General features: G+C 68.4%; 1 protein-coding gene across 1 annotated transcript; it reads left to right on the top strand.

Moving 5' to 3' along the window:
• The first annotated feature begins 291 nt into the window (after positions 1 to 291).
• On the top strand, positions 292 to 11,316 carry LOC120106355 (spidroin-1-like). Its single transcript, XM_039119355.1, has 2 exons — positions 292 to 900; positions 11,269 to 11,316. The coding sequence occupies exons 1-2, from the start codon at positions 292 to 294 to the stop codon at positions 11,314 to 11,316; spliced, it is 657 nt and encodes a 218-aa protein (XP_038975283.1).
• The last annotated feature ends 31 nt before the right edge of the window (positions 11,317 to 11,347 follow it).

Here is an 11,347-nt window from a genome sequence, read left to right as displayed (position 1 = left end):
CAAAACAAGGTTACAAAACAATCTAGTGGAGACTATGATTGGTTTCCACTAGCCCAAGTCCAAGAGCAAGCTCAAGGACCGAATACAATAGGGCAAAGCCCTCCCAAGCCTAAGGCCGAAATACAAGAGAATTCCTATGACATAATATCTATGCCCCCAAATGTGCCTCTCCAAGGCTTATTTATAGGCATCCAAGTCCCCATATGGCTGCCCAAAGGAGTGGCCAAGACATGGCCTCATAGGGCCTTGGCATAGCCAAGGCCTAGGTGGCATGTGGCACAAGGCTGCAGCATGGCTGGCTGTGGCTGGGTTGCTGCAGTGGCTGGCAGGCCCCATGGCATGGCTGCAGGGCATGGCTGGCTGTGGCAAGGCTGTTGGCATGGCATGGCTGCTGCAGGGGCTGGCAGGGTGGAATGGCTGGGCTGCAGGCTGCTGGCAGGTGGAAGGGCTGGCTGCAGGCTGCTGGCAGGATGGCATGGTCTTTGGCAGGCAGGCCAGGGCATGGGTGTGGCTGTAGGCCCATGGACATGGCTGCAGCAGGCTGGACAGGCTGAGCAGGGTGCTGGCAGGGCAGGCATGGCCCTTGGCAGGCGGCAGGACAAGGCTGGGCATGGCTGCAGGCTGGCTGGCCATGGCCTGGCCTTGGCAGGGCGTGGCCACGGCCTGGCAGGGCTGGCAGGGGCGGGCTGGCCATGGCCTGGCGCTGGGCAGGCCAGGGCATGGCCTTGGCAGGCGCTGGGCAGATGGCCTGGCCGGCCTGGGCGCAGGGCATGGCGCTGGCAGGCTGCAGGCGGCAGGGCATGGGCGGCCAGGCTCTTGGCTGGAAGCTGGCAGGGGCCTGGCACTGGCTGGGCGCATGGTCTGCGCAGGGCGCTTGGGAGGGCGCGGCAGGCGCTGCAGGTGCGGCAGGCGGCGCGCGCAGGCGCGTGGCAGGGCGCTGGCGTGCGCAGGGCGCTTGGCAGGCGGCACGGCAGGGCGCTGGCGTGCGCAGGGGGCTTGGCAGGGCGCGGCACGCGCGTGCAGGGCACGGCAGGCCGCGCGGCAAGGCACCTGGGCGCGCGGCACGCGTGGCAGGCGCGGCAGGGCGCGGCATGGGTGCGCGCAGGCCCTCTGGCGCGCGCGGTATGGGCGCGCGGTACGGTGGCCACGTGCGCAGGCGGGCGCGCGCCGGGCGCGCGCGGGTGCGCGCGCAGGCGAGCGCGGGGCGCGCGCGGGCGGGCGCATGGCGGGCGCGCGCGGGCGGGCACCGGGTGGGCGCAAGGCACGCGGTCTGTGGCGAGGTTCGCTGGGCCGAACCTCGCCTGGCGCGCGGGCGGTCGCGGGCGCGCGCGCGGCCTGTGGCGCGCGCGGCCAGCGGGCGCCCGCGGCCGTGGCCTGGGTGTGCCCAGCCGTGGCCTGGGTGATGCTGCGGCCTGGGCTCGGCCAGCCATGGCCTGGGCGCGCCCCAGCAGTGGCCTGAGGTGTGCTTGGGCGTGCCTTGGGTGCGCTCATGCGTGGGCACGGGCGCGGGCTTGGTTGGGCACGGACACGGGTGAGCTTGGCCGAGTGGAGAAGAGCTTGGCCAAGGCTTAGCCAAGTATAAAGGAGCTTGGCCAAGGCTTGGCCAAGTGTGAAAATGCTTCGGCCAATGCTTTCCGAATAAAATAGTAAACTCATACCTTGGTTTTGCACTTGGCATGTCCTTTCGTGGTCCTCCTCCGGGCCGGTATTCCATTGGTTGAGGAATTCGATGGTGCGGCGGGCTTGGGTCCTCAACACGCCTGCCCGGCCGCCCGCGCGACGCGCCCATCCGCGCGGGCCGCATGCGCAGAACCGAGCGACCACGCCGCGGCCGCGCGCGCGCCAAGGCGCGGGAGCAGGACGAAGCGCGCGCCCGAGCGGCCGATCGGCCCAGCGCGCCCGTCCTTGCGCGGCTCCGGCCAACGGCCCCGCGCACGCGCGGCGCGCCCGCCCGCGCGGCGCGACCATCCGCGCGGGCCGACGGGCTCGGGCAGAAGGCCCGCCCAGGCCGGACACACCCCCTTACCTCCCCAGCGGGGCATCCTCCGAAGGCCCACCCCAAGGGCTCCAACGAATCGAGGGGCATTGCACACGGAAACGGCCCGGACGCGAGTCCCGGTCGCACGGGGTGCGCATCCCGAACGTCCGGCACGCGCTTCCCGGGAGGGCCGATGGAGGGAGCCGAAGTGGCGCACGGCCACCGGGCACGGACGGCCGAAGGCAGCGCCTGTGCGCCGGGAAGTCGGCAGGCGCGAGCCGGCTCCGTCGGGGACGAGATGTGCCGGGCAAGTCCGCCGCGAGGCAACGGTCCTGTGCGGAGTGGAGCGGAAGGCCCGCCGCGGCGGCAGCAGACCCCCCTCCCTACCACCCCGGCGGGGCATCCGCCCAAAGCCCACCCCAAGCGTTCCAAAGTACCGAGGAGCGTTGCAAACGGGAACGGCCCGGACACGCGACCCGGTCGCACGGGTCGCGCGTCCGGTCGCACGGGTCGCGCGTCCCGGGAGGGCCGACGGACGAAGCCGAAGTGGCGCACGGCCGCCGCGCACGGACGGCCGGCGGCGGCGCCCGTGCGCCGGAAAGTCGTCGGGAGCGCGACGGCTCCGTCGGGGACGAACGGTGCCGGGCACGACCGCCGCGGGGCAACGGACTTCTGCGGAGGGGGGCGGAAGGCCCGCCGCGGCGGCACCAGCCCCCCCTCCCTACCACCCCGACGGGGCATCCGCCCAAAGCCCACCCCAAGCGTTCCAAAGTACCGAGGAGCGTTGCAAACGGGAACCGCCCGGACACGCATCCCGGTCGCACGGGATGCGCGTCCCGGTCGCACGGGTCGCGCGTCCCGGGAGGGCCGACGGAGGAAGCCGGCGCACGGCCGCCGCGCGGACGGCCTGCGGCGGCGCCCATGCGCCGGGGCCTCGGCGGGCCGCGGGCCGGCTCCCTCGGGGACGAACGGTGCCGGGCACGCCCGCCGCGAGGCGACGGACTTGTGCGGAGTGGAGCGAAAGTCCCGCCGCGGCAGCAGCAGCCCCCCCTCCCTACCACCCCGGTGGGGCATCCGCCCAAAGCCCACCCCAAGCGTTCCAAAGTACCGAGGAGCGTTGCAAACGGGAACGGCCCGGACACGCGTCCCGGTCTCACGGGATGCACGTCCCGGTCGCACGGGTCGCGCATCCCGGGAGGGCCGACGGAGGAAGCCAGCGCACGGCCGCCACGCGGACGGCCGGCGGCGCCGCCCATGCGCCGGGGCCTCGGCGGGCGCGTGCCGGCTCCCTCGGGGACGAACGGTGCTGGGCACGCCCGCCGCGAGGCGACGGACTTGTGCGGAGTGGAGCGGAAGTCCCGCCGCGGCAGCAGCAGCCACCCCTCCCTACCACCCCGGCGGGGCATCCGCCCAAAGCCCACCCCAAGCGTTCCAAAGTACCGAGGAGCGTTGCAAATGGGAACGGCCCGGACACGCGTCCCGGTCGCACGGGTCGCGCGTCCCGGGAGGACAGACCGAGCAAGCCGAAGTACCGCTCACGGCCGCCGCGAGGGCCGTACGGCGCCGGCGCACGTGCCCCGTGGCACGGGCTAGAGCGTGCCCCCCTGCCACCCCATCGGGGCATCGGCGCAAAGCCCACCATGGGGTAGATAACCGAAGGCAACGAGGGACGGTGGATGCACATATCCGAGCAGTGGCGATAGGGCCGGAGGGAGCACCGACAGGGCCGTGAGATTTTAAAGTACCGAGGGAATTTGCAAACCGGGCCCGCCCCTCCCCCCGTCCATCGCACGCCGATCGGGGGTCCGGCGCCCCGCGGGGGGCTGCCGGCATGCGCTCCCGGTGCAGGCATCGACGAGCCGCCCGCGACCTCCACTCGGGTCCGAGCCCCCAAGCGCGGATGCCGAAATGCGCCGGCCGCGGCAGCCCCACCCCTGCCACCCCATCGGGGCATCGGCGCAAGGCCCACCCTGGGGTAGATAACCGAAGGCAACGAGGGACGGTGGATGCACATATCCGAGCAATAGCGATACGGTCGGAGCGAAGACCGAGGGGGTCGGGGGGTTTTAATGTTCCGAGGGAAGTTGGAAACGGGGCCCGCCCGGACGCCCGTCCCTCGCACGCCGATCGGGGGTCCCGCACCCCGCGTGGGGCTGCCGGCATGCGCCCCTAGTACAAGCATCGACGAGTCGCCCGCGACCTCCACTCGGATCCGGCGGCGCACGCGCGGATGGCGAAACGCGGCGGCCGCGGCTGCAGCCCCCCTACCACCCCGTTGGCGCGTCGGCGCAAAGCCCACCCCGGGGAGGATAACCGAAGGCAACGAGGGACGATGCATGCACATATCCAAGCAATACCGAGAGGGTCGGGGGAAAGACCGAGAGGCAAGGGGTGTTTAGAGTACCGAGGGAAGTTGCGAAAGGGGCCCGCTCGGACGCTCGCCGCTCGCACGCGGATCGGGGGTCCGGCGTTGCGCGCCGCCGGCCAGCGCGATCCGGCGAGGCGCACGGAGGGCGCCGCCCATCGCCGGAGCTTGCTCGGTCATCTCTGCCGCACGGACACGTGCGTGCCGCCGCGCAAGGTTCGGCCAGCGGGGCAGACGGTTCGCCGCCGCAGGCCTTTCCCGCAGCCAGAACGTGAGCCCGTCGCCGGGGCTTCGCTCGGTCATCTCGGCCGCACGGACACGTGCGTGCAGCCGTGGAAGGTTCGGCCGGCGGGGCGGACGGTTCGCCGACGCAGGCCTTTCCCGCGGCCGAAACGCGGGACCGGCGTTGCGCGCCGGCGGAAGGCGCGATCCGGCAGGGCGCACGGCGGGCGCCGCCCGGGCTTCGCTCGGTCATCCCGGCCGCACGGACACGTGCGCGCCGCCCATCGCCGGGGCTTCGCTCGGTCATCTCGGCCGCGCCGCCACGTGCGCGCCACCGTGGAAGGCTCGGGCCGGCCGGGCGGACGGTTCGCCGCCGCAGGCCTTTCCCGCAGCACGCGCCCCTTCGCCCGAACGACCGCGGGACTCCGGTACGGCCTAGCCGTCGGCCGCCCGGCGGCAAGCCGTCGGGGCCGCTCGATCCGCGTCGCGTGCCGGCCGCCGCTCGGGCCAGCCGGCCGGCGGCCGCACATAACCTCTGACCTCATCAGCGGTCGATCCGCACCGTGCTGGTTTTCGGTGCGGACCCGTCGGGGCCGTGCGGCGCCGGCCGTCGCATCCCGGTTCCGCGGGCGCCGCCCGGTTGCCTCCCGCCCTCGTGCGCTCGCGCCGGCCGGGCGACGCGGTGCCCGCGGGACTCGGGTACGGTTGAGCCGTCGGCCGCCCGGCGGCATGCCGCCGCCGCTCCGCACCGCGTGCCGGCTGCGCTCCTCCCCGGCCCGTCCGCGGGCGGGCCCGCCGCCGCTCGGCCTAGCCCCCCGGCTGCCGCACGTAACCTGCGACCTCGTCGGCGCTGGATGCGCGTCGTGACAGTTTTCGGTGGGGCGCCGCGGAGGCGCCGGGGGCCCGTGCGACGGGCCAGGGGGCGAACGGACAGCTCGGTCAGCCCGAACAGGGGACCGGCGACAAAGGAGAGCGGTCACGCAAAACTTCGTAAGGGACGGGACGACGGGCCGACCGATCCGAAGCGCCGTGCACGGCCGCCGCAAGGGCCGGCCGGAAGGCCCGCCGCCAAGGCCGCAAAACCGACAAAGGAACCCACGGGGACGCACCAGGGCGGGCAAAGCTTTCACCGAACGGGACGGGACCGAGCCCCCGCAACAGGTGAGGGCGACGGATCGGACCAAGTAAAGCCGATCCCGCTCCACGCACGCACGGGCCGCAGGAACTTCGTGAGGGACGGGACGACCGGCCGACCGAACCGAAGCGCCGCGCACGGCCGCCGCAAGGGCCGGCCGGAGGCATAGACCGAGCGCCGCGCCAGCGGAAGGAGCGTGCCGGCTCCGTCGGGGACCAACTGCGCACGGTCCGTCCGAGCGAGCCGACGGATCGGCGCGGAAGGCCCGGCGCCGAGCCCGCAAAACCGACAAAGGAACCCACAGGGACGCACCAAAGCGGCCAAAGATTTCACCGAACGGGACGGGACCGAGCCCACGCAACATGCGAGGGCGACGGATCGGACCAAGTAAGGCCGATCCAACTCCCGCGCGCGCGCGGCCGCGAGCACTTCGTGAGGGACAGGAGACCGGCCGACCGATACCGAAGCGCCGCGCACGGGCCGCCGCAAGGGCCGCTGGGAGGCGTAGACCGAGAGCCGCACCAGCGGAAGGAGCGTGCCGGCTCCGTCGTGGGCCAACTCCGCGGGCTCATCCGAGCGAGCCGACGGGCCGGCGCGGAAGGCCCGGCCGAACCCGCAAAACCGACAAAAGGAACCCACAGGGACGCACCAGAGCGGACAAAGATTTCACCGAACAGGACGGGACCGAGCCCACGGAACATGCGAGGGCGAAGGATCGGACCAAGTAAGGCCGATCCAACTCCGCGCGCGCGCGGCCGCGAACACTTCATGAGGGACGGGAAGACCGGCCGACCGATCCGAAGCACCGAGCACGCCGCACCCCCAGCGAAGGAGCGTGCCGGCTCCGTCGTGGGCCAACTCCGCGGGGCCCATCCGAGCGAGCCGACGGGCCGGCACGGAAGGCCCGGCCGAACCCGCAAAACCGACAAAGGAACCCACAGGGACGCACCAGAGCGGACAAAGATTTCACCGAACGGGACCGAGCCCACGCAACATGCGAGGGCGAAGGATCGGACCAAGTAAGGCCGATCCAACTCCGCGCGCTGCGCGGCCGCGAAAACTTCGTCAGGGACGGGACGACGGGCCGACCGATCCGAAGCGCCGTGCACGGCCGCCGCAACGGCCGGCCGGAGGCATAGACCGAGCGCCGCGCCAGCAGAAGGAGCGTGCCGGCTCCGTCGTGGGCCCGCTGCGCGTGGCCCATCCGAGCGAGCCGACGGGCCGAATCCCTCGAGGACGAACGGTGCCGGGCACGCCCGCAGCGAGTGCCCACGGCGGGCTTGTGCGGAGTGGAGCGGAAGGCCCGCCGCGGCGGCAGCAGCCCCCCCTCCCTACCACCCCAGCGGGGCATCCGCCCAAAGCCCACCCCAAGCGTTCCAAAGTACCGAGGAGCGTTGCAAACGGGAACGGCCCGGACACGCGTCCCGGTCGCACGGGTCGCGCGTCCCGAGAGGGCCGACGGAGGAAGCCGAAGTGCCGTGCGCGGCCGCCGCGACGGCCGGACGGCGGCGGCGCCCGTGCGCCGCGGCAAAGGCGGGAGCGGCCTGGCTCCGTCCGGGGCGCCGCGAGCTTCGGTCGAACCTTTGCCGTGACTCTTCGCAATAGGCCAAGCCCATTCACACTTGGCCAAGCCTAGGCCAAGCCAAGGCCTCCAATGCTTGGCCAAGTGCCTCCAAGGTCGGCCAAGACGGTGCCCAGCGTGCCAAAGCCATGGCATGCCCATGCGCGGCCCAAGCCGCGCCCATGAGCCCCAGCCGCACGCGGCCGCGCGCGCCCGCGCCCAGGCCACGGCCGCACGCGGCCGCGCGCGCCCGCGCCCAGCCCACGGTGATGGGGGCTCACGGTCCAAAGCCCCTCACCAAGCCTCTTTTCCTTGCGCTCCTCGCGTGCGCCTCCAAAATCCTTTGATGGTGGACCGATTGTAGGTAACGCCGGGGATTAACTCAATGAAAGAGATCAATAATGAAAGAAAACTTGATTTGTATTCCACTAACTTGAAGAACGAAGAACAATAAGAAAGAAAGCAAAAGAAATCTAGAAAGAGATTGAAGAGATCTCTTCCTAGCCCAATCTAGTGGAGATTGATGGATCTACCACTAGCCCAAGTCCTAGAACACAAGATCTAAGACCGAACTCGGCACAAACGCCGCCCAAGCCTTACGGCCGACATAACCATGACTCTCCAAGAACTCTTGATGCCCCCAATGGCCCCTTTACATCTCTTTTTTATACCCTAAGCCCTAGACAAAACATGGTACTATGGATCCAAGGCTTCTCCTCCGTTGATTGGCATGAGATGGATGGCTAAAGATCACCCAAGAAGGGCCCTCCCACGGCTGAACTTTGGCTTGCACTTTGGCCCTTGGATGAAAAGGGATGGAGGGTGGGATCGGCCAGGTTCCGCGGACCGGACGCACGGGACGCGAGTCCCGGTTGACCGGGTCGCGCGTCCCGGCTGGGCGTGTCCCAGTCCGGGCGGGACTGGGACTGGGCGCGCGCCAGGCGGGCGGGCCGCGCACGGGGCGCGCGCGTGGGCGCTGGCGCACGGGCGGGCGCGGTCGGCTGGCGCTGGCGCACGGGCGGGCGCGGTCGGCGGGTGCAGCGCGCGGCGGGCGCGGCGCGCGGTGCGCGGGCGGCGCGGCGCGGGCGCGCGGGCGCGCCGGCGGCCGGGTGCGGGCGATCGGCCTGCTGGGCGCTGGCGGGCAGGGGCGCGGCGGCGCGGCTGGGCGCGGGCCTGGGCGCGCAGGGGCCAGGGCGTGCGCGGGCACTGTGGGCACGGGCACGGGCACTCTACCGAACCTCGCCGCCTGTAGCTGGCTGCTGGCGGCCTGGCTGTGCGTGGGCACTGTAGCAGGCGAGGTTCTTGCCCAGAACCTCGCCGCACTGTAGCAAGCGAGGTTGGCCGCGGCAGAATTTGGCTGCGGCTTGGCTTCGGCGGGGCGGTGCGCGCGGCGGGTTCTGCCAAGGTTGGGCATGCTTCGCCAAGGCTTGGGCATACATGGGCACATGTTTGGCTCGGCCGAGGTTGGGCGTGCTCGGCCGCATGAAGAGGCTTGGCCAAGGCTTTCCAAGCAAAGTAGTTGGCCTTGGCTTGACCCTCGTTGGCCTCCTTGTGGTCCGATGGCCCTCTTTGGTTGGTGTTGCTGGAAATTGGACCCGGGGGCAATCTTCGGTCGAAGAGAGGGAGCGGATGTGAGTCCTCACGGCGGGGCGGTGGTCCGTCGGCGGGCGGCGTCCTCTGTCTGGGTGCCTGCACACGAACCGGTGGCCGGGTTTTCCGGCGCCGGCCCTCCGACGGTCAAGTCAGTGAGGGGGGCAAATAGTATGGAGAAGGAAGATAAACAGTGAATTTTTGGGGGTACCAATGTTCCTCTTCTTGAGAGGCCAAGGCTCCTTTTATATGCGGGGGTCGGTTTACCTGTGATGTAACAGGGAGAGGCCGTAGTATGGCTCGGCATGTTGTTCAGGTCGGTGCTCGGTCAGGCGAATCATTGCACTGATGTTGGCGGTATGGCCGAGATCAGAGACTTATCATAGTCGACTAGACCCTGCTGGGTCGATTTGCCGTGGAGAGCTGGGGATCCGTAGATGTCAGGAGCCACGCGCATTTATTATGGAGTAAGCCGGAGATCCGCATTAATGGTGGAGTAAGCCGGAGATCGCATTAATGGTGGAGTAAGCCGGAGATCCGCATTAATGGTGGAGTAAGCCGGAGATCCGCATTTATTGTTGAGTGTGCCGGAAGATTACAGCGGCCATGCGCAATAAATGCCGGAGGGATGTTAGAGTACGGTCCTCGGACATCGGGGTTTCTCTTAGGTCGGAGGTCTCGGGGTCGGTCGTCTCGTGGCCGAGCGTTCCGAGGTCGGACGCCGACTTCTGCTGTCCGGGGTCGGAGGTTGTACGGCTTCTCTGGGGCATTTATGTCATTTGGGGGGAAACTTTATTCCCCCCAACACTACCCCCCGACTTCCGAGTTCGAGCGGCTTGTGGGGCTCGGACGTGGGAAGTAAAATCTGTCACTAAGGTTGGGGGGAAGGTCTCGCCCGCCCCCTTGTGCTTTCCGGAGTCTTCATGGTGAGATATGCGCCCTCGTCTCGAGGCTGCTTTATTCGGTGAGCTAATGATGGGGCTCGTATCATCATGCTTCTTGAATCGCCAGGATCATTTTACGGCGGATTAATGAGGGGGGACCTCGAGCTCGTCGAGGCGATGTCTCGATTCCGTAATCGACGCTTCTGGCTCATTAATGAGTGTGCCGTTACGGGGTTTGAAACGGACACGCGGCGCGACCCGAGGTCGGACGCTTTCGATTTCATGTTACTGGATCATAATTCCGAAGAAGTGGAGGCCTCATCGGGGCTCCACGTGTCCCAGATCTTATTAAACGAGGGGAGCGGGGGTTACGTCCGCTCGTTCCTCAGGACGATTTGATTCTGTGGACCCATGATGAGGCCCCGAGATCCGATGGGACAACGCTTCGATTTCGTATCCGATTTATTAAACCGGAGTGAATACGGTGCCTCGGCTTCCGAGGTCGACACGTGGCGCAACTCGGTCGGGGGGATGAGAACCGACCCCGTCGATCTGGGCCGTCAGGGGGGTCCATATAAACCCCGAGTCTGCCCTAAAGGTCTTGCTTGGCTGCCTCTTATTTTCGTCGTCTTCCCCCCTGCTTCCTCCCTCAGCTGAATCTTGCTGGTGGTGCCCGGAGCGATTTCCGGCAATGTCCAGTAGGTTTCTTCCTGTTTTCACTAGGTTTCCTCTTTTTCCTCCTCGTCAACTTCCATTTTCTACTCTTAATTTTGCTCCACTCTTCCGTGAGAATGGGTTCCAGTCCCGAAGAGGTTGGGTCGAGTCTGTCGGAGAGGAGCTGGAGTTAATCCGCTCCCGCTTTCTTCTTCCAGCCCGGGTTTCGCCTTGAAACCGCAGGGCCGGAAGACAGGGTGACGCAGCCGCCCCCAGGTCGGATCGCGGTCTACCGCGAGACACTTTGGGCGGGCCTGCGTTTTCCTGCCCATGAGTTCGTGAGCGACTTACTGGCCGAGTACCAGCTCGTCCCGGCGCAGTTAGCTCCGAACTCATGGAGGCCCATAATCGGGTTTTTATCCCTGTGCCTCGGGCACGGGATCCCGATTTCGGTAGGCCTTTTTCGTCGGTGTTTTCTGTTAAAGAAAAACCCGGCGGACGTAGGGTGGTTGTACTTCGCCTTTCGGGGCGGTATGTCACTCTCCGGGGCGCCCCTTCCTCGATCCACGAGTGGAAGAGGAAGTTTTTCTTTCTGGCGTCTGTGGCGCCTTGGGGGTTTGAGCCGAGGTGGGGACACCCACGGCTGAAGGCCCTCAACAGACTCTCCGAGCCCACGGGGAGGGAGCTGAGGATCCTAGACTCTGTGCGAGCCCTCGGGAGGGACAACGACCTGACCGAGCTCCTGCGGGAGGACGCCCTGGCGAGCGTGGGTCTGAGCTCGGCGCCCCCGAGGGTAAGAGCGGCTACATTATTTTTCACTTTTTGTCTTTCGCCTTTACTGCCACTGGCCTGACACTTAACAAAATTTTTTGATTTCAGATATTCCCCGTATGCCGACCAGTGAACACGTCGCTTTTTCCCGCCTGAGGAGGCGGGAGGCCGAGGCCGGGGGGGCTAA

The sequence above is a fragment of the Phoenix dactylifera genome, unplaced genomic scaffold (genome assembly GCF_009389715.1).
Source record: "Phoenix dactylifera cultivar Barhee BC4 unplaced genomic scaffold, palm_55x_up_171113_PBpolish2nd_filt_p 000534F, whole genome shotgun sequence".
In the NCBI taxonomy this organism is placed as follows: domain Eukaryota; kingdom Viridiplantae; phylum Streptophyta; class Magnoliopsida; order Arecales; family Arecaceae; genus Phoenix; species Phoenix dactylifera.
This window is presented reverse-complemented; position numbering and strand designations above follow the sequence as displayed.